The sequence below is a fragment of the Dermochelys coriacea genome, chromosome 1 (assembly GCF_009764565.3).
Source record: "Dermochelys coriacea isolate rDerCor1 chromosome 1, rDerCor1.pri.v4, whole genome shotgun sequence".
Taxonomy (NCBI): Eukaryota; Metazoa; Chordata; order Testudines; family Dermochelyidae; genus Dermochelys; species Dermochelys coriacea.
The window spans coordinates 298,590,138-298,613,334 of NC_050068.2; the positions used below are offsets into that span (position 1 = coordinate 298,590,138).

The following is a 23,197-nucleotide window of genomic DNA, read 5'->3' on the forward strand; positions in this document are numbered from 1 at the left end:
TCATTTGTGATTTTAATACAGAACTTCTTTAATATGATCCAACGTCAGCAGGAGAGAAAAAAAAACCTTTTGTAGTGATAATCAAGGTGGGCCATTTCCAGCAGTTGACAAGAACGTCTGAGGAACAGTAGGGGGGGAATAAACATGGGGAAATAGTTTTACATTGTGTAATGACACATCCACTCCCAGTGTTTATTCAAGCCTAATTTTATTGTGTCCAGTTTGCGAATTAATTCCAATTCAGCAGTCTCTAGTTGGAGTCTGTTTTTGAAGTTTTTTCTGTTGAAGCATTGCGACTTTTCGGTCTGTAATCGAGTGACCAGAGAGACTGAAGTGTTCTCCGACTGGTTTTTGAATGTTATAATTGTTGACATCTGATTTGTGTCCATTTATTCTTTTACATAGAGACTGTCCAGTTTGACCAATGTACATGGCAGAGGGGCATTGCTGGCACATGATGGCATAGATCACATTGGTAGATGCGCAGGTGAACGAGCCTCTGATAGTGTGGCTGATGTGATTAGGCCCTATGATGGTGTCCCCTGAATAGGTATGTGGACAGAGTTGGCAACAGGCTTTGTTGCAAGGATAGGTTTGTGGGTTAGTGTTTTTGTTGTGTGATGTGTGGTTGCTGGTGAGTATTTGCTTCAGGTTGGGGGGCTGTCTGTAAGCAAGGACTGGCCTGTCTCCCAAGATCTGTGAGAGTGATGGGTCGTCCTTCAGGATAGGTTGTTCAGGCGTTTGAAAGTTAAGTGTTACTTACAATTTTTGAACAAGGCATTTTAAGTTGTTAGTTCTCCTTTATTGGGGAAGGTAACAGAGCAATACCATGAGAAGACTAGAACAGGAAGAAAGCAGAATTGAGACCTTTCAAAGTTTTGGCCCAAGCGAGGGGACATGGGGGCGACATTTGAGCGCTCTGCCTCAGGTACCAAAATGTTGTGGGCTGGCCCTGAATATTATTGTACAATGCTCATGGTTTCACAATGCTTATTTTTCTAAGGAATATCTAGAGCTACACAGAGGATGGAAATTTTGTTTTCTGAATCCTAATGAAACCTGAAAATTTCAAAATTTTGCAAAGGAAAATCTGTTTTTTTTGTTTTTTTTTTTTGATCTGGCCAATCAAAGTGCTTCATTTTGATTTCAGCTTTTTTATTTTGTATTTTTTTTATTACAAAATAGAATACAAATTGCAAAATATATAACACAAGTTTCTGTGTGGCGTTCGAGGGTATTGGCTTTAATCTATAAAGCCCACAATGGCTTGGGATCTAGTGAGCTGAAAGATCAGCTCTTTCCCCATTTGATATTACTGCATTTGCTGTCAGCAAATGTGCTCAAACTGGGGACCTTTAATTTAAACAGGTGGGTGCTGCTGACAGAGCATTCTCTGTGAAAGCTCTTCCTATTCAGAGATGACCACCTTTGGTGTGTCTACATATATTAATTTTCTGGGCACACTGTGTCAGTGGGTCAGCTGGGGTCCAAGAAGAAGCCTCTTATTTCAGTAGCCACATCGCCTAGCAGTGAAAGTCCAATAACTAACCACTTACTTCAGCAACAGTCTATGGGGCCGCCTCTCTTGGTGGCAGTGTTTGCCCAACGGCAAGTTTAGGGAGCTGCCCTCTCTAGTGGCAATAGTGCCTAAGGGTAATTGTGGGGAAGGTAGGGGAACCTGGGCCCACCCTATGACAACCAGGTACCCTGGCCTCGGGTTCTGGTCTTAATATGCCCAAACATGTTCCCTGGGTCACTTCCTACTGTTAATCACGATTTTGTAGCTCCTTGTGGATAGCAGCTCATCATCCTCTCTGGTCTCTGCAGTCGACTGGGGTCTTGCAGCGTAGTCAGGATGCTCTGCCTCAGTGGTTTGGAGCTCTGGTGGCTTCTTAGCAGCAGCCTGCAACGCGTTTCCTTTCTCCTCCTCAGCCAGCCCAGACTGAGCTGAGCTGCTTACTTTTATATGCTCCCTCCATTGGGAGCATGCCTAGCAATGGCTTGGGGATGTGGCCTCTTGGGCCCAAAGTATTGTGTTAACTTTAACATTGCCAATGCGGGGTTGATACACCTCATCACACATTGCACAAAGCCCTGTCTCTAAATCCTTAAAATGTGTCTCTTTTGGTGGATCAGTAGGCTAATGGGCAGGATACAGTGAGTTTGAATTGGGTATGCTCTTATTATGAGCTGCTGGCAGTTTGATGTGTTTAACAGTCTTGCATTTTGTATTGACTATTGTTTTAATTACTGTGAAATGTAGAGTATAAGACTGATACTATAAAATCTAAATAATAAATATATATGTGCTCACAGGAAACCTCGACCTGTCTCTCAGCTGGTTGCACAACAGGTTACTCAGCAATTTGTGCCCCCAACACAATCAAAGAAAGAGAAAAAAGAGAAAGTAGAAAAGGAAAAAAGTGAAAAGGAAACAACTAGCAAAAAGAACAGTCATAAGAAAACCAGGTAAATTAAAAAATTTGGTATTTGTAAAATATTAAATGATGCAAATTTTTCATTACTAGTATAAGTGTTAAGTCATTTTAAAATTAGACTAAATATTTGTTGAAGTTTCATTGTTTTATGATGCTGTTGTTTAATGTAAAGCAATCTTGCAGTTTGTAGTTTTGACCAGAAGATGGAGACTAAATGGACTAAATAGGAGAGGGTAAATTAGGTGTTGCCAGTAAAGGGATAGCGTTTGCCTCATCTAGCAAAATGATATGTAGACAGAAAAATGGAAGCTATAATGTTCCAGGAGAAGAGGAAAGTGGCTAGTGTTTATACAGAATTGGATGGGAAAAGGGAATATAAGGTTCTGGACAAGTAGGCAAGTAGAGTTGTTGGTATTCATGCAGAATTTGGGATAAGAAACAGAGGCTAGAATAGTGACTTTTGGAGACCAAACTGAGTTATGAAGCTGAAAACATACACAGTGGATTGAGATACTGAAGGAAATCTTGGACAGTTAGACTCTTAGACAGTTCAAGCAAGTAGCCGCAAAGTCTTGATCTTGCCATGAACTAGGAACAGCCTGCAGTTTGAAGGAAAAATGTAGGATGTTAGACGCAGGTAGAACTGGGTGAAATTTTTCAGCAAAAAAATACAAATTTGGTGATACAGAAAATGTTTCATGAATTTGTGTCATCTTTGCCAAATTTTGTGTCTGGGGGAAAAAACAAAATCCAGAAATGTCTAAACATTTTGTTCTAATATTTGCAAAATTAAATGTTTTGATTTTTTTTTTATTCAAATGGACTGTTTTCAGTATTTCCTTCGATGTCATTTAAAAAAACAAACATGCATTGGTTCAGGTAAAAAGAAACATTTCATTTAACCTGAAATTAATTTTTCTAGCTTTTCGATTCACTGAAAACCTTGAAAAAGTTCCTTTCTGGGTTGACCAAAATTGATGATTTTTTTTTTTGTATTTTATTTTTTGGAACTTCAAGCAAACCAAAATATCAGTTGTTTGCATAGCTCTAGACACAAGTAATATTGTCCCAGATTTCTCCAAATTAGGTATAAAGTTACTTGAGTCACAAATATGTAACTTAAAAAACTAAGAAGACTGAAAGAGATGCAACTTACTTAAGAGAAAGAGGAAAATGTAGGAAAATAGTGTCACTGTGTTTTGGAAGTGCTGCAGTCTGTGAGGCAGAGTTCAGCCAAGGAAGATTCTATAGAATCACTTCTGCAGAGAAGTAGCAGACATTTTCCATGCATTGGATGAAACAGGACCTTCAGTGTTATTCAGGGACTGCACCAGAAAGAGTAAAGAGTACTCTCCAAATTTACATCTTGAAGTAGCAAGAATTTAGATTGAAAAGGCTGAGACTATTTTTTTCAACAGGAAGGAAATGGAACAGAGCTTGGATAAAGGATTTTTGTAATGTTTGTCTTATTTTTAATTATACATTTTGGCTGGCTAGAGTGTAACGTATTTATAAGTTAGTATCTTTAGAGATATTGTTCTGAATGGTAACAATTATGTGGGAATGTTGAAGGTTAAATAGTCTTATTACATGAGAAGTGAAAAGGAGTGATATTGCAAGGGCTGGGAACAGGGGTGGGAACAGCAATTTAAATTTGATTGCTTTTGGAAGGGCACATTAAACACACACATTATACACAGGTTTCAGAGTAGCAGCCGTGTTAGTCTGTATTCACAAAAAGAAAAGGAGTACTTGTGGCACCTTAGAGACTAACAAATTTATTAGAGCATAAGCTTTCGTGAGCTACAGCTCACCGATGAAGTGAGCTGTAGCTCACGAAAGCTTATGCTCTAATAAATTTGTTAGTCTCTAAGGTGCCACAAGTACTCCTTTTCTTTTTACATTATACACATTAAACCATATCAACACACACATGTACATCACATACATAGAAATAAACACTCACCATTTCAATGAAAATCCATGAGCCGTAGAGATATCTGAAATAAATGTATCCACAAGGACTTGGCTGTGGTGGGGTCACAGAGCTCCGTCCACCTCAGGGTCACGGCAGGGAGAGTGAGCGGAGCTCTGTGACCTTGCCAATTATTGAGGTGGGCCGATGCCACTGCTTGCCCTCCCATGTGCACGCCTCTGGCGGAGAATATTGTTTAAAAAAAAATCATCTCAGTAAAAGCTGTCAAAGAATTGCTTGAAAAATTAATAGTGAAGAGAAATCACCTACTGGTTTCCATATTCAGACACTCAAGTATTACATTTTAGAGTTTTTTTAAAAAAAAAAAAAAAAGTACAACCTGATTTTGGGTAGACTGGGTTCTGATTAAGAATGCTCACCTTAGTTTCTACATGGATTACTTAAAAGAGCATTTTTTTTTTTTTTTTAAAAAGGAGCACATTTAAATGTTTCCAGAAACCTGTATAACAAAATCTGCATGCAGTAAGCCCTAAATTTTTTCTCTGGCATGCAGCCTATTTCAGGCTGGCAAAAGTGAATCCTTCCCCTCCACCCCCACATCTTCAAGCAACCAATTAGGTTCTTTATTAATGCCAGTTCAGCCTTGGGGCAATATTCTCATTGGGTTCCCTGTGTATTATTTTGCAGCTTCAACTCTTGGCTGCGTGGGAGTGCAAAAGGTGGGGTGAGGTGACTCAGCATCAGTTCTACTTGAGGCAGGGCGCTAAATCTCTGTGTAGGGCGAGGTGAGGGTTAAGATTTGCTTTTAGGAGCACACCTGCCAAATTTTGGTTTCATGTTAATTTCTTTACTTCCAAGGCTTGGCCTGAAGAAAGTTGTGGAATCAAATATAGGTTTTGTAGGTCAGTTTTAAAAGGCTTGCTGGGTGCTGTGCTGCTGTTGTCAGCAGGTATTTTCAGCTGCTGTGATGACATGATTTGTCACCTGGCACGCACACAAAACTATCAAATTAAAGTGTTTCATGCCTAGATCACCCATTGCACTAGCACCCTGCAAAGACCGTGCTGATGGAACATAGTTTAAATGTTTTGTTGTGGTCGTAAAAAAATAAATAAATAAAATAGTGGTAATCAAACCAGCGTTTGTGGCCCCATGTCCTATGCAGGATATTAGTATTAAATTATGCATTAGGGAATCCAGACTCCAGCCCTGTCATCAGTGTTTTTTGTGTTCGTTATTTTAAAATTAAATTCTACTTACATGATGCCCACTCCAAATTTTAAATTTTCAGTGTGCTGCAGAATTTGTATTTGCTAATACCTGCACAGCAGAAGTTTAGAAACAACTGCTTAGAGGACCTGGGAGCTGGTTTCTGCATATTAAGAACTTAAAGTCAACAGCCACTGAGATGAATGGAGAAGTTCATGCTTCTCAGGGCTGTTGTTTCAGGCTGTCTGCTGACACTGATATTACTGGGGTGGGGGAGGGGGCGCGCGTCACATTTTGAACATTCTTTGCAGCCATGAAGGCTAGAGACTTAATTTTTTACAAGCAAAAATCTTAAAATGTGGAGTACAGTTTTGTGACTACCTTAACCACATTATCCAGAGGGCCCTGTTCAAATCAAATTATTTAGAGGTGAAGAAAAATTTAAATATTACAGTATAGCTAGCTATGTGGTACATTCTCATTTTATGTATTCATAATATTGCTGTGTGCAGTATTTCACTAAGTTGTACCTTTTCTACAAAGATCACTAAAAATGGGAGGGGCAAGAGGATTATGGGATATGGAAGCTTTTAGCTTTTAATTTGATTCTGTTTTATTTAGGCCAAGATTGAAAAATGTGGATCGGAGTAGTGCCCAGCATTTGGAAGTTACCGTTGGAGATCTGACAGTCATTATTACAGACTTTAAGGAGAAAACTAAGTCACCACCTGCTTCCAGTGCCGCATCTGCAGATCAACACAGTCAGAGTGGTTCTAGCTCTGACAATACAGAGAGGGGAATGTCCAGGTCATCTTCGCCCAGAGGAGAAGCCTCATCGTTGAACGGAGAATCTCATTAAAATTTATTTTCTCCAGTTTCTTTAGTCTCTTCTCTTCAAAACATGCAAATACACAATTTCTGCCAACAGCTACCACATTTTCATGACAGATTATCCATGCACAATTGATATGTTTACTGGAACATAATTTATGCAGTTTTACAAAAGTGAAGTGAAGCAGTAGAAATAATAATTTAAATGCAATCTGCAAATGCCTACAAAGCATTTTCAGACTAACTTTTAATCTTCACATTTAAAGGTGCCATGAAAATGTGGTTTGAATGTTCATTATGCAGTGTTATTGGTAAGTCCATTTTCACTTTTAGTTTAGTGAATTCTAACACAACTCTTGGAGTCTCTACTATTGGCATGTACTGAATTAAAATTTTTATAACATAGTTCAAGCTGCCTAAATATGTATTATTTGAGAATTGTGAAACATAGTTATATGTATGCAGATCAAAGATCAACTTAATCAACTATTGCTGCAACAGAATTTTCATAATTATTATCTTCTTAAAAACACCTGCTGGTACTTGGTGTGCTTAAATAGGAAAAATGTTATTAAATAAAACATTTGTATGAATTTTTGCCAATGTTTGACATCGTTTACTAAATTACTGTTACTGAATTATGTTGCTGGTTTTACCAATATTTTCCTCACACTTAAAACACTTATTGTAATGTTTATGAACAAAAAGAGTGAACATACTATAAGCATTGGTTATTTAGCTTTATAATTCAGATACAGTACTACATTGTCATTAGACACTGGTAGTCTATGTTCTGTAACCAATATCAAATCTCAAATGACTAAGCATTTGGCAAAAAATAAATTTTAAAATCTGAAATTCTGGAAAAGCTTTAAAAATAACTTTTTAGTACAGTTTTCATTTCTGCTTAGCATTATTTCCTTGCCCCAAACTTGCCCAGTGTCATAGTTGCATATCAGTTTAGTACAAAAATACAATGTTGCACAGGAGTAAGGAAATAAGTAATACTATTACATTTTGTTCTTAGATCAGCTTCTTTGATTTTGAACTGGCCCTTTATTAAATACTGTAGCATCAGTCATAAGAAAAAAAAATGCAGTACCCTATTTTCTTGCATAAACTGTCAAAATTTATGCATTTAGCAATATACTGATACAGAGCAAAAATATTTACAGTCCCACCCGGTATTATGTAAAATAACCAATAAAATATTTTTATGAATACAGATTTCGCATTTTTGTTTACAACTAGGTGTTGTTTTTTTTATGCACAAAAAAATCCATATATAGATTTAAATTATAGGGTCAGATTCAATACAAAAATGCATCTGGCTCCTGTCCAAAGGAAGCCCGTTCACATCCCAGTAATTCTCTTTGTGTCTCATTCAAAATATGTATTTTTGGGTCAATGTGAAAGTGGGATGGACTTCTTTTGGTAGTGAATCCAGCCCTAAAATATTACCTTCGTATGATGCATCCTGATAATAGCTAAAATAATGGATTTTTGTAGACCCTGACAATTGTGGTGGTTGGTGGTTTCTTGTAGTAATGTACCTTTCTGTTTTTTAATGCAGTACTTCTACAGGCACAGTGGTACTGTCTATTTTGTAAGATGCGAGTTGTGAAATACAGTTAGTTGCATAAAATGAAAGTCTGATGTGATATCTAAAAACTTACATACCTCATTCCTTGGTGTTACTGTTAAACTTTTAAAAATCCAATGTTAATTATGGGTTATTTCAAATGGACAACTACTGACCTGGTTAAAATGTATTATGCTTTACCTTACTAAACATTTCTTCCATTCCAATTTTCTGATCATATTTTAATACTTTTTAAAACATCGCATTTTAAGTTTCATAAATGTTTTTTGGTTGGGGTGGGGCTAGATGTTCAGTTAATGAATGTTAATTCTTACAAAGAAAGATACATTCTTCTGAGTTTTACTTTTTATCATTTGTTAGGTGAAACTATATGCAGAGTATACTGAATTAATGGATTACAAGAGAGCTGAATCTGTTTAAAGTAAGCAATATAGTGATAGTGAATCTCAATGCAAGTTCCTTTATGAAATGTTTCAACTTTAAAACAAAATGAATGTTAACATATTTCAGTACTCTTTGCAAACATAAAATAGTGATCTAGTACCTATAGTTCACTAAGTCAGAACCTTATTATTAAATTTAGTATAGGTAGACCATTCAGCGCCTGCAAAAAATGGTCTTTTCTGTCTAGAGAAGTAGGTAGTCATTGATTTATTTAGTAGTTAATTTGCATGGAATTGACTACTAAGAGGCATAATCTAATATCAAATGAAAGCAATCCTTAGTATCTACAAGAGCAATTTTAAAGTGTGGTTATTATCAGAAAAGTGATTGTAAAAAGAATGTCACTGGATTGCTCATTTTTACTCAAGAATTTCTATATCAAATATACTCCATTTATGTAAAATTGCCAGTACTACATACTCCACCTAGAGTTTGTGATTAAGTTGTAGTATTGGAGTGATGTAAGAGGTGTAAAGAACAATGATTACGTAACCAAAAGTTAGCTTGCCATTCCTGTTGATGCATGAAACGCATCAGAATTTTTGCTCTTCTACAGTAAAAGTGGTGCAACAGTGCTGATGGCAGAGTTAAAAAAAAAAATCAGTGAAGTAAGGTGATCTGACTCTTTACTTATAACATTATAACTATACTTTAAACCAGCCTCACTTCCATAATTTCTGAAGAAGTTTTCAGTTGGTTTAAACCAAGTCCTTTCTCCTACTCTGTGTAAATTCATTAAAAAGGTCTACTCCATCTTTACTCAGTTTGTAGAATGTAAAAACCTAACATTGTAACTCATTGTTAGCTATTTTTCTTTTACTGTTCTCTACATAATGACCATCATCTGTTACATTCTAAGCCTGCACCAATCTTCATCTGCCAAGCATTTTGCGTGGTTACATGAGATGATCCAACAAAGATGAATGTGATGATGATCCATGTAAATAAGTTCCTTTGTGCATTGATTGTCCACTGTTTCAAAAACAAAAAGAATGAGATGCAGTTAATTCACTGTAAAGGTGTAAAATAATTCAATGTTTTGTCATCCTGTTTTTTGCCACTAATTATAGCTGGCATAAGGAAGTACTTAAATATACAATAGTAAGGTGTGATTTATTTTTTTACTTCTGAATTTCAAAGTCTGCATAATAGAAGCAATCAAAATCTGTACCAAGTAATACCATATCAAAATCTGCAGTGTAAAATGTTGACTCTTAAGATTAGTGAGAGGAAAAAGGTTATATTCAAAGGCTTAATTTTAAGTTTTGATGCAGTGACTAGTCTTGAAACAATCAAGATTATGATCTAAAATGTTACTGTACTGTATGTGTTTCTCTAGCTATTTGATGTTGTATGGCATAGAAGATATAGTTCAAGCAATTTAAGATTAAGCAGTATTCTGCACTTTAGGTGTGTGTGTGTGTGTGTGTGTGTGTGTGTGTGTGTGTGTGTGTGTGTGTGTGTGTGTGTGTGTGTGTGTGTGTGTGTGTGTGTGTTTGTTTTAATGTGGTCAGAAGCAGTGCATTTTATCTAGCCATGTGAAATAGAATAGATAGGTGGCTCACGCTTCCCCCCCACCCCCACCCCTCTGTAGCACCAGGACATGTCTTCCAAGCTGCGCATCGTGGTGTATTTCTGTCCTGTGGCAGAAGTAGCCTAAGGTTGCCTCACCATGTGGGACCGCTTACAAAGTGCACAAATAGGGAGGCAATTGATTAGGTCTGGGTCATTAACCAGTTAACATGAGGATTAACTTGTCAGCTGGGGACTGTTAAACTGGAGACAGGAAGGGAGAGGGGAAAAGAGAAAGCCTGGAAAGAAGGGCAAAGACACTCAGGACCTCACAGAGGGGAGACCTCTTCCCCTTCCCTCCCCCCCTTGCCTAAGGGGTCTGCTGAAACTTTGTAAAAGCCTTATGGTAATGGGACATGAAGCTGCATAAAACATTGAAAATAAAAAGAAAAGGAGTACTTGTGGCACCTTAGAGGCTAACAAATTTATTAGAGCATAAGCTTTCGTGAGCTACAGCTCACTTCATCGGATCACTTTTCTTTTTGCGAATGCAGACTAACACGGCTGCTACTCTGAAACCATTGAAAATAAAGTGCACTGCGGTGAATTTACATAAGAATGTGTGAGGACCGCTTGCAAAGGGAAGTCCAGGATGAGGGAGCCCACCTTGTGACATGCCCTTTGTAGTTTTAATTCTTTCTCTCCTCTTCCCAAAAGTGGGAAGACTTCCCAGATCATGCAGCTAGCTATGCTTATGAAATACAGGAGGGAGTTAGTGATAGACCTCTCAAGTGTGTGCCTTCATTAAAATCCACTTTCTCTCTCTCTCTCTCTCTCTCTGTATTTAATCTATTTCTCTGTCCCTTACATGCCTTCTGATACTACTACACTCTACTAGAGAGAGAGGCTGAAACCAATTTCCTTTGGAGTAGCAGAAGTCATAGCAGAGGTAGATGAAATTAATTTTTCCCCTGGGAATTGCATGTTACCACATTTGTAGTGGGTTTGATCACTAGGAAAAGCTAGCTCGAGAGATAAGTTCAAAACGTTAATGCAGTTCTTGGATAGTGGACTAGTCCAGTGCTAGGCATGTTTAGCTAGCAACACATTCTCTTAGTAAATTGGTAAGATTTAAGGTTTTTGGAAATGTCACTCCAAGAGAAGAGTAGAGCTAGAGCTTTAAAAGGTTGGATATCATTTCTTACCTGACTTCAGAAGCATGAGTCTCATTTGAAGGTATATATTGCACCTACTAGTAAGTAGGACAGCTTGACGTTTTTGCTCCCTCCTGCTTCACAAGTATTTCAAGGCAATATTTCTGTAGCAGAAGGAGGCAAAAGAAAACTACTGTAAGCAAAAGCTACAGGTTTGAGCCTAATTCAACACTAAAACAAAGAAAACCAACTACCCTCTCCTAACACCTTTAATGAAAGACAATACAGTCAATCTAGGATTTAGTTAAAATAAGAAATAATACTTTGCAAGTCTGTTACGAACAAGTACTTTACAAACGTTTTAACCTCCCATATCCATCTGTATGCATTAGGTAAATCGTATTATTCTCATTTTGTAGGTAAGGAAATAAGATTTACAGCTGTAAATGACTTGCCTAACATGTCACACAGGGAAAATTGAGGTAGAGTTTAATAATAATAATAATAATTTATGAGTATGCTACTCCATTGAACTAATCAACCTGATCCTTTGGCTCTAGCAGTAGAGGCTCCTGCTTTTAAATTCAGAGGTTCTGTGTTCAGATCTGGTGAACAATCCACTCAGAGATACAATTATAAATTACCTAGTACTAGCTAAGAAAGTGGCTAGTCTAGCCACTAAAGAAAAAGAGCCACTTGGTGTAAGCCTGGGCTACATAAGCAGAGAAGGTAGTGTTAGAATAAATGGGCCAAAGGTGTTAATATAACCCAGTCATTGTCAAACGATAAACAATTTGAACAAGATCCAGGAATTTGGTGTACAGAGATGTCAGCCTGCTTAGTACCAATGGCACAAACATCATTAAAAAGCCCTTTAACCTTATATTAAAGATAGAGAAGGGAAGGAAAAACAGTTAAAGCATTTACAATGTGAAGTATTAAATAAGACTTTCATTTAACATTTCTTGTTCCCTTTCCCTTCAGGATGGAGAGAGTTTTAGAAGGAAAAATCCCTTGTTTGACAGTCTCTTTGATGGTATTAATGATGGCAGTAACTATCCTTAGACAAAAACTTAGTTGAGATGAGCAAGAGCTGGAGCTGTTGCTGCTATTAAAATCCTTTCATCCCAGGTAGTTGTTTGGGATTCAGCTAAAGCTGGTAGGCTGGCAATGTCCTCTGACTCCCTCTCTCTGGCCTTGTGTGGTCATTTTTCCAGATGAGGATGATGAAGTCAGGAGACGGTAGGAGTGGCAGCTGTGATGAAGAAGTTTGGTTCAGCAGTCTCCATCTGTTGTTTTAAGTGTGTGTTATGTATTTTTGTTCTTTCATATGTTCCCCACAAAATCTTTCGTTTAAGGTCCCAGAAAGGGATTGATGAGTAGAATAGCCCCTCCCCTTATTATTTTGTCCACTAGTTAGCCCTAGTATTCGATGTACCAATTTTGGCTCATTAACTTCTGGCTCCACATCTGGTTTTTAAATGCATAATTTCAATACAGTCCTTGAATCATATCAACTTTACCTTCTTTAGCCTAATTTAGTTATTCTGTCTCCATTTTGTACCTTTTCCTGTCAATATTTGTTGTTATAGTTTATTGTAACACTTTATGAACTTTTACATACTTTTTACAGTTGAGCTCACAATTCCTGAAAATTTGTAGGCCCAATTGTCACAACAGTGGCTATGGGGCCAAAGTTCTGACTACTAAGTACCTATTTTAGAAATGTATTACTGGTTTCCTGAAAAAGAGAATATCTATCTCAGACTGATCCTTCTTTGAAGAGAATAAATCAAAACCAAGGTCGACTGAATGTACAGTTCTTTAGGCAAGAGAATCTACTATCGGGTTGGTCTTCTCTAACACAACAGCCAACAACTGTGAGAGATTCTCTCTGACACTTTTTAACTAAGTTTAATATTGGTTAAGTATCATATCTCCACTTGTAAAGGGAATAGACTCTGCTCAAACATCTGTTTGAACTCCATGGCCAATTTCACTGCTGGTATAAGTGCGTGTGATTTGTTTGAAATAATTAATTATACTTGATTATGCTAGTGGTCAGTGTGACTCCTCCGGGTTCCTGATCCATTGAATAGTTATTTCGGTATCTCTAAAAACTAAAACTGGTGTGTGATGGATGATCTCCTAGCTCTGCTTCAGTTTTTACATAACTCGCTTCCTTTCTAGATAAGTGATATATAGGGAGAATTTTTGCTAAATAGTTTTCCTTTGTACACTCATGTGAGCTCTCTAGTTGATGAGACTGGCATTCAGAATGCCAGTTACCACGTTGGTTCTCAGATTCATGTCCCTGAAAAGGACTGCTTCTATCCCTTGAAGGAAGTTTTCACTTCTAGGAAAGTAGGTGGGGTATGTTCTAGATCTTGATGAAGAAGTGTCCTCCAAGTGACACACAATATCTGAAGGCTTTTGCAAGGTGCAGGAAAGAAGCTTTGGAGAGGCAGCCAAGGGTGGATGGAGAGGGAGATCTTCTGCCAAAAAAGAACACACAGTTTTCAACATCTCCTTGTGGAGATGGCTTCTGTCTCCAAGATGTATCTCAATACTTTTTGTTGGATTGAAGAACAGAGAGGATTATAGCAAGAGAAAAATTCTCTATTTTGTAAATCTCTGAATGATGACTAGAAAGTCTTCCTCCGTCTGTGTTAAAATAAAAAAAAAAATCATGAGCTAATATGCCCTTCTCTGTGAGAATTTGTTACTGTGCATCACCATCTGCTGTTATGATGTGCAAGTAGGCATCCTCCATTTCTACCTTTACTAATATCCATACTGATAGATGGCTTTTCTTCTGACATAGATTGGTCCAGTGACTTTTGACCTAAAGATATACAACAAAATATGACCTGAAGAAGAGCACTATGTAAGCTCAAAAGCATGTCTCTCTCGCCAGCGGATGGTCCAATAAAAGATATTTCACCTCATCCATGTAGACACTCTAAAAATATCTGTTTTGTGAACTTTGGGGTGCTAGACAGTAAATGGCATAGATATCTGTCTTTTAGCTACAAATCCTGGGTGGTGGTTCTATATATGCCCTTGTTTTTTTTTCCAGAGGACTGGTGGTCAGGTGGATTGGATTGAAGGGGAAAATAAAGGAAAAACTCTTGTGGACCCTCTTGCACATTTTAGAGACCATCCAATCTGAGATGATTGTATTCTAGACTTCCTGTAAAAAGGATAATCTTCCTATTGAAAGACTGTTCTCTGGGACAGTCAAAACCCCAGTTAGACCTTGTGGTGTTTCTCAGCTGAGGAAGATTTTGTAGGCAATAGTTCCAAAATGAATAACTGGTCAAGGTTTGGAATAGCAATAGATAGCAAAACCTTTAGAAGTAGATGGAGACTGGCTCTGACAAAGTTCTTGGTAGTGAGATGCTCTAACTATGCCATCAAGTGCCTTATCCACGGCATCACTAAGGCAATGACTCCATTGAAAGAAAGAAAATATTTGTTAAAGATTTACCCCTGGGTGGAGCCACAAGTTGTTAAAACCAAAGGAATTTTAATGTACTGCTGGTAAAGTTACCTTATAAGAAGCAGTGAGTCCCACAACTTGTTGAATTTTTCTTTTTGTGAAAGTAAGTAACTTTGGAGGTGACCGTTTCTTCTAGTCAACTGCTATAGCCTTCCAGTATACCACAGAATGGATGAAACTTCCTGGAGGGAAATCATTACTAAGGCTATCTGAGTGAACTCTCTACCTTCTTGACTGCCATGTCAAAGGGAGTGACCCCTTCAATGGGTATAGGTAGATATTGGATTGATCAATAGGATTGGTATTTGTCTAAGGGTAGACTTTACACTTTTTAAAGATTTTATTGTCAGAAAAGGTTCTTAGTAATTTTGGAAAATCCCAGAAACCAGGTTGTCTCCCCTAAGTGAATAAATTTATTTTCTGTTCTGACTTCTTGGAAGAAATGACCTTGTCTAGACTGAACTGTAAAATCTTGGATAAATGACTAAAGTAGTAAGCACCTAGCATTAGCTGAAGGCCTGAATTATGATTCCTGCTCACTGCAGGCCCCACTTAGTTTTGTGGCTTCAGTCATGCTACTTTAACATGTGATATCAGATATCAAGTTAATGATAGTATGGATTGGAGACCTTCAAGGAAAGCCTATGTTTTTCAGAAATGGAACTAATATTGATTATTCAATAGTCAATACCCTACTCTGATTCAACGATGTCCCACCATGATGGCAAGGGTCTTGCTATTAGAGGTCCTTTCTATTGATGAAAACTAAAACTGAGGCCCTGAAACTTCTAGTCACTAATGAACCTGTGATATTTATTTGAAAGAATAGGACCGTGAACCTTAAAATCATGCCTGCATTTTAATTAGGTAATTACATTTTTCCCACATAAATTTCACCAGTTGCCAAGCTGGAAGAAATGCATGAAAAGCAATAAGAGGTCCTCCAATGTTGTTGGTGTTGCTTCCCATGTGTGGAAAAAATCCCTTCACTCAGGATTGGCACCGCTGAATGTATATTTTTTCCTTCATGCTTAAGGCTAATATTTAATGGCGTTTCTCTGAGACACTTTTTATAGTAATATACATATTTCCAACAAATATTGAAGGCAAAAATAAACATCTTCATAAACAAAATATGCATGTGAATGTTTTTCATGAGCATACAGTATTTATTACAAAATCTCAAAGGTACTGCAAGGAAAAGAAAAATAGGGTGAGGATAGAAGGCTGCTTTGCACTACTTACAGAATACAATTTAGAACAGTTTCAGCAGGAGGGCGTATGCTATAAAATCTGTAGGAAGATGTGAAATTATAGGTTCTCCTTCAAGCGCTACTCCCTGTGTGTCTCTTGCTATGGTTATGCATGTGCTTCATGCTCCTGGAGTCGGAGAATTGTTGAAAGCAGTGTCCATTGGTCCATGCAAGCACGCCTGCTCTTCTCATGCATCCAATCGTGCATCCAAACAAAGAGAAAAAGGGTGGAGCAGACAACAGCCTTTTCAGTTTGTTCTCACCGCTGCGTGGCCTTTGTTGGAGCCTCCAGTGTCCAGAGCTTTGTCTTCATTTATTCTATCTGTAAATACATGTGTATATAATTTGTAAATAGGTTTTAGAATTTTATCCAGTAGCTTAAACCAAGTTTTATAGTTAAATTCTCCATACTGGGGAATTCCACCCTCCCTTCCCCTCGCCCCCTGCCTATTCCCTGGAATACAGGCTTCAAAATCTGTGCTCCTCAGTCAGTGATGGCTATCAGCGCTGCCTATACTGTTTTGGGGAAGCTCATGGCAAGGTGCAGTATTTGAAGCTCTTTCCCCAGCCGCACTCGTGAAGTGCAGGAACTTCACCTTAAGAAGCTTTAATGGAGAAGACTTTGAAGTTGCAATTGGACCCAGGCTGGGGGCTTGCTCCATACTTCAGGCTGACTCAGCAAAGAGTGACCCTCCTGGTGTATGGTCTCATTTAGGAGCGAGGGAAACTACCCCCCAGAGAATCCCTGTCAGGGTTTTGCTGGGAGGACAGGGATCATTCTCATAAACCCAAGAGCAATTCCTCCTCTAAACCCACTTCAAGGGAGTCGGATACAATCCTAAATTGAACAAATCTTTCCATTCAGCCCAGGAGGACTTAGAACGTCCTAAGTCTTAGAGTCATGACAAGAAAGTCCATAAATCCAGGCTCTGTCACCATTAGACCGTGCTACAGTGCCAACAGTGCTTCTGGCACCAACCAACCCTAAACTTTGAGAACTGATGGCACTATCAAAAGACGACCATTGAGAGCCTCCACCATCAGCGGTACTGGCTCTGCCTCACCTGACTATGGCACAAACAGTAACTGCTCCAGCCCCTTCAGTTCGGACGGACAGAATGTCTGGCACTTCAGGGAGAGCAGAGTCTTATGTTCCACATGAGGACATTATTGTTTGCCCAGATCACCAGTCTTGATCACCATCAGGTCCTTTGCTTATGAGAGGTCCTGAGTCCACCACAAGATGCAACTTAGAATAGGAGAGAGATTCCTCCCATATCATGTAGCCTTAATTTCCCTCCAGTGGAACTCTCAGTACTGCCAGTATATCCAGAATTGGCATTTATTTTCTCAGGAGACTCTGAAGCACCCGATGAACTGACGTCTCCTCTTCTAGCATGCCTTCCCAGTTGGGACCCGGACCAGTCTGGAACCAACCTGCATCCTATTACCTGCCTCAAAACTGTTTCTACCCCATGTTATGAGGACCTCCATAACCACCCTGTGACCCATACTGGGGATTGTCAGACTCGTACCACTTAGCAGAGTTGACAATCTGTGACACTCTGTACCTTGGGGGAGGGGGGGAAACAGCCTACACCCCCATGTTCATTCTTGTAAAATGATTGTGTGGTATCCAATGCAAAGTTTGTCTTGTGAGGTGTCTTTGGAAGGCTCATGATGTACTGAGGGCATTGTTGTTATAGTGATGTTATAGGTTATAATTTTATGTATATAGTTATGAGGCTGAAAATGATTCCTCATGGCTTAAAGCAAGCCCAGGCAAAAACTCTCCAGAAGCAGAGGGGCAGGTCACACCTCATCAGGACATGGATTGGACAAACCCAGCCCAGCCTCACAGGCACTGGTCTAGGCAGCAACAAAAGACTCTGTTAGACTCTCAAGGGAGTCATCCCCCTTCCTTTGGTCAGTTGGGAACTGCGATGAGGTAATGCTCATCTGCCTCTGAAAGGGGAAGGGGTTAATGCCAAGAGGGAAGAAAGGACATGATAAAAGGGGAGAGCTGGGCTGAAGTCCAGCCAGCCAGCCTGTGGTGAGAAGCACCTACGTTTGTAAGGGCACTGAAAGGGTTAAAGTAAAGCTTAGAATGCGTTTTGCTTTTATTTCATTTGACCAAATCTGACTCATGTTTTGACTTATCACTTAAAATCTATCTTTATAGTTAATAAATCTGTTTGATTATTCTACCTGAAGCAGTGTGTTTGGTTTGAAGCATGTCAGAGACTGCCTTTGGGATAACAAGCCTGGTACATATCAATTTCTTTGTTACATTGACGAACTCATATAAGCTTGCAGTGTCCAGCAAGCATAACTGGACACTGCAAGACAGAGGTTCCTAGGGTTGTGTCTGGGACCGGAGGTATTCATAGAATATCAGGATTGGAAGGGACCTCAGGAGGTCATCTAGTCCAACCCCCTGCTCAAAGCAGAACCAATCCCCAACTAAATCATCCCAGCCAGGGCTTTGTCAAGCCTGACCTTAAAAACCTCTAAGGAAGGAGATTCCACCACCTCCCTAGGTAACCCATGCCAGTGCTTCACCACCCTCCTAGTGGAAAAAGTGTTTCCTATTATCCAACCTAAACCTCCCCCACTGCAACTTGAGACCATTACTCCTTGTTCTGTCATCTGGTACCACTGAGAACAGTCTAGATCCATCCTCTTGGAACCCCCTTTCAGGTAGTTGAAAGCAGCTATCAAATCTCCCCTTACTCTTCTCTTCTGCAGACTAAATAAGCCCAGTTCCCTCAGCCTCTCCTTGGAAATCATGTGCTCCAGCCCCCTAATCATTTTTGTTGCCCTCCACTGGACTCTCTCCAATTTTTCCACCTCCTCCTTGCAGTGTGGAGCCCAAAACTGAACACTATATTCCAGATGAGGCCTCACCAATGCCGAATAGAGGGGAATGATCATGTCCCTTGATCTGCTGGCAATGCTCCTACTTATACAGCCCAAAATGCCGTTAGCCTTTTTGGCAATAAGGGCATACTGTTGACTCGTATCCAGCTTCTGTTATGTTATCCACTGTAATCCCTGCGTCCTTTTCTGCAGAACTGCTGCCTAGCCACTCAGTCCCTAATCTGTAGCGGTATACTATTGGCTAGTGTCATTCGGTTGTAAGTAGCTGGGAGCAGCTTACATGTCTGAGGCTGTGCGTGAACAGCCCAGGATTGGGGATTCTCACAGCAGAGTAGGGTAAGACTGGCTCCCAGAGTGAAGGAGTGGAGTGACCTAACAGATCACTGGTCCGGATAACACCAGAGGGGAACGTCACAGTTGTCCACTAGCCTTCCTCTCCAAAAGGACAGCCAGAGCTTCCTCCTAACCCCGTGGAAGAGGAAGAGTGAGCTGAAACCGTTAATTTCATCAGCACCAGTGAGACTGTTCTTGTCAATCTCTAAATGAAGCAATCACTGCAATATCTCTATCTTCCCCCTTTCCATCTTGACCATAAGCAGTTCCAGGAACTATTATGAAAGGTTGCAGAGGAGCACAGATCTCACTTATGGAAGTTCAGAATCCTAAGCACAAACTCCTGGACATGCTCCATTCATTTGGACCCAGCTGGATAGTGCTTCCTGTTAATCATGCCATTTTGGAACCAGCCAGAACAGTCTAGCATTCTCCTGCCATTTGTGTCCCTACCCCTGAAGTGAGGCGGGAAATGATATTTTGTCACAGACAAGGGGATGGAATTTCTGTTTTCTCATCCTGCTCCTTTATTCTTCGGTTGTCCAGATTGCCATGGAGAGATCTGGACAGCAACACCCTAGATCTATTCTGGCAGATAAAGAAGGTAAATGGTTTCAGCTCCAATGCTCCCCCTATAACTGAAGTTCGGACCCTGGACGCAGCCTCCCCCAGCTGAAACTGGAAGTGAATCTGTGGGAAGCCCCAGTATCCCCTGCAGAGCAGAAGCTGGGAACGGAACTGTGGGACTGAAGCCCCGAGCTCCAGCACTCTCCCCCGGTCTAAAGCCCTGAGCCCTGGTGCTCTTCTAGGGCAGAAGGCCTGAGCTCCCTGCCCAGAGCTCTGGGGCCCCGACGTCCTTTCCCTGCCCAGAGCCCTGACACCACCACTTTGTGACTGCATCCCCAACTCTCCTGTGGCTGAAGTCTGTAATGTCTTGTTCAGAGTTACGAACAACCTCCATTCCTGAAGTGTCCATAATACTGAGATTCTACTGTAGATCTATCACATGAATCTGCTAACACCCTGGTGGGACCAGGAAGGCCTCCTCATAGCACCAGCTTCACCTGAAGCCGAGCTCGGCCCATAGGCCATAATATTAGACTGATATCCATGGAAGAAGTCGTCCAGCCTGAACAAAAACAGTTATGACAGCTGATGGAAGACTTCCCCTCAGTATTTTCAGTGCTGCCAAGATGCATCCATCTGACCTACCATTACATAGACTGTGAACTGGGAAAAAAGGTCTGAGAGTGCCTATAATCCCTGCCACGAAAGATGTGGGAGACAGTCTGCCTAGAACTACAGGCCCTGTTAGATTTAGGGGTGATTGAGGAATCCCCTAGTGAGTGGGGGAGCCCCATCGAAGCCTGACAGGTTAACCTGATTCTGCATCGATTTCCAGAAAGCAAATTCACTATACTCATTTTTTGCATACCCTATGCCTAGAGTAGATGAGTTGCTAGACAGGTATGAGGTTGCCAGGTATGTATCCACTCTTGACGTTATGAAATGTTATTGGCAGATACCTTTTGACAACTGAAGAATAAGACAAGACAGCATTCCTTATACCATTTGGTCTCTACCAATTTAAGACTATGTCCTTCAGCCTTCACAGAGCCATTACCACCTTCCAATGCCTCTTGGACTATGTATTTTGACTGCATGGGTGGTACATCACAGAATACATCGACAATATTGTCATTTATATTTATGACTGGAACAATCACCTAAGACACCTCACCGCAATACTGCAATCCCTCAGAGGCAAGACTAACTGCCAACCTGGCCAAGTGCAAACTGGCCAGCCAGGAGATAACTTACCTCAACTAAAAGGTTGGGGGTGGATGTTTGAAGTTGCTAATTGGTAATATACAAGATGTGGAGCAAAACCATATACCAACCACACAAAAGCCGGTGTCACTTCCTGGGTCTCGCTGGGTACTACAGGCACTATGTACTGAGTTTCACCACCATTGCAACCCCCTGATGAACCTGATAAAGGACAAGAGTCCTAAGAATATTCAGTGGCCCGAAGCCTGTGACATGGCATTTAAGACTCTGAAAGAACAGCTAAGCTGGTAACCAGTGCTCTCACATCTGGACTTTTCAAGATGATTCACATTGCAGACAGATGCGGGTCTTGGGGCAATACTTTCACAGGACATTGATGGAGAAGAACACTCCATCCTGTACATCATCAGCCAAACCATGAGGAGAGAGCATTCTGGGTCAGAGAGAGAGGGAGGCAGCAGGACATATAAACATGTAACAGAAGGGGGCATTGGACCTGAAGAGAGCTAATCCCCAGAGCAGCCAGGAAGAGGCATCTCAGTGGTGAGTGAACCCTAAGAGAATATAGCTTGACCTCAAACTCTTTCCAATCTGCAATCTGGGAGATTTTCTGATTTGTTTTGTCCGTTGCAGGCTCATTGCACACTGAGGGAATGAAGTCTCCTCTCTTCTTCAGATGCGTGTTTTCAGAAAAAAACACAAGTAAGAAACTCTGAAACTAGTGACAGGTGTGAACTCTAGAATGTTTTTGTTCTAAAGCTGTGCAAAGCATTCTTACTAATAGTAGAAAGGATTCCACTAGAAAATGTAACTTAACGGAGTGGAAGCGTTTCTCTATCTGGGCACATCAAAAATGTATATCCTCAGAGGCTGTGTGTATTCCCCTTATTCTGGACTGTCTTTTTCCACTTAAAACGGTGGGTCTTTTCATTAACTCTTTATGGGTACACTGGCACCAGTCCGTGAGTACCACCTACCTTCACATGGTTGCTCAGTTTTTGCTCACCCACTAATTAGCAGATTCTGAAGGAGTTTAATCGGAACCTACTTTTCAATGAGACTTAAACCTCTTTCAAGCCTCCCTTCAAACCATTAGCTATATTTTCCATGTGTCTCCTACCCAAAAAGATTGCATTCCTTGTAGCCGTTGCCTCAGACACGAGGATAGGTGAGCTCAGAACACTGATGGTGGCATTCGCTTTACCACATATTCCATAGAGTCAAAATCTCATTGCGGTCACATCCTAAGATCACCCCCTGAAGTAGTTTCAGAGTTTCTTACTTGTGTTTTTTTCTGAAAACACATACATCTGAAGAAGAGAGGAGACTTCATTCCTTCAGTGTGCAATGAGCCTGCAACGGACAAAACAAATCAGAAAATCTTCCAGATTGCAGATTGGAAAGAGTTTGAGGTCAAGCTATATCCTCTTAGAGATCTCTAAATGAATCTCTGCCTATATCTTACTGTACTCTGCCTATATCTAACCTGTCCTCTGCCTATATCTAACCTGTCTAATATTCTTTCTCCTTGTGGGATGAGAGCTAATTTTACAAGAGCACAAGCAATGTCAATGGCATTTCTTCAAGAAGTACCTCTACTTGACTTTTGCAAAGCAGCTACATGGAGTTCCATCCACACATTTGGAAGACAATATGGCTATGTGTTAGTTCAGGACTCTTCCACTGATGCTTCCTTTGAGAAGGCGGTTATTAAAATGACCATGCTGCCCAGCATCCTCACACCTTCCTCCTATTTGAGTACTGCTTATCACCCACAAGGACCGGTACTCGAAGAAGTGAAAATTACTTGCCTTGTAGTAACTGGAGGTTCTTTGAGATGTGTGGTCCTGATCTGTATTCCACTGCCCACCCTCCTTCCTCTCTGCTTTGGATTGTTCCGGGATTTGTGGTAGAGAAGGGACTAGAGGCAGTTGGTCCACTCTGCCCTTTATATCCTCAGTTGGAGGCACAAGGTGAGCAAGGGCACATGTGTGGACCAACAGATGCTGGTTTCAAGAATTCTCTGGCTCTGGATACATGGATTGCATGTGTATCCACAGGGGAATACAGACGGATCACATATCTCTAAAGAACTCCAGTTACTGTAAGGTAAATAACTTTCTCACACCAATTGTCCATGTACTTCAGTAGCCTATCCGACAATGAAATATCTGGCACTAGCCAGAGGAAAGTGCAAGAAACCCCCGAGGACAATTATGGAATAACTTGCTGTAACAGGCTAGCAATATTTGTCCCATACACCCTGCCGTGTTGTCAACAGCTGATACTGCTGCTGAAGTGCTACATGGAT

General features: G+C 40.2%; 1 protein-coding gene and 2 long non-coding RNA genes across 3 annotated transcripts in view; 2 read left to right on the plus strand and 1 right to left on the minus strand.

Annotated features, from left to right (window-relative positions):
- YAF2 (YY1 associated factor 2) overlaps window positions 1-9,050 on the plus strand; it is a 46,434-nt gene extending 37,384 nt beyond the window's left edge. Inside the window, exons 3-4 of the mRNA XM_038405391.2 lie at window positions 2,317-2,469; window positions 6,205-9,050. Of these exons, the coding sequence (XP_038261319.1) occupies window positions 2,317-2,469; window positions 6,205-6,442 (391 nt within the window). The 3' untranslated portion in view covers window positions 6,443-9,050. The remainder of the gene's footprint in view (window positions 1-2,316; window positions 2,470-6,204) is intronic.
- Window positions 9,051-11,178: 2,128 nt separating this feature from the next.
- LOC119857067 overlaps window positions 11,179-23,197 on the minus strand; it is a 44,429-nt gene continuing 32,410 nt past the window's right edge. The window contains exons 4-5 of the long non-coding RNA XR_005293493.2: window positions 15,875-16,204; window positions 11,179-11,291 (exon numbers count right to left, since the gene is read on the minus strand). This is a non-coding gene — a long non-coding RNA (uncharacterized LOC119857067). The remainder of the gene's footprint in view (window positions 11,292-15,874; window positions 16,205-23,197) is intronic.
- LOC122456216 overlaps window positions 11,241-23,197 on the plus strand; it is a 35,339-nt gene continuing 23,382 nt past the window's right edge. Inside the window, exon 1 of the long non-coding RNA XR_006274959.1 lies at window positions 11,241-11,722. This is a non-coding gene — a long non-coding RNA (uncharacterized LOC122456216). The remainder of the gene's footprint in view (window positions 11,723-23,197) is intronic.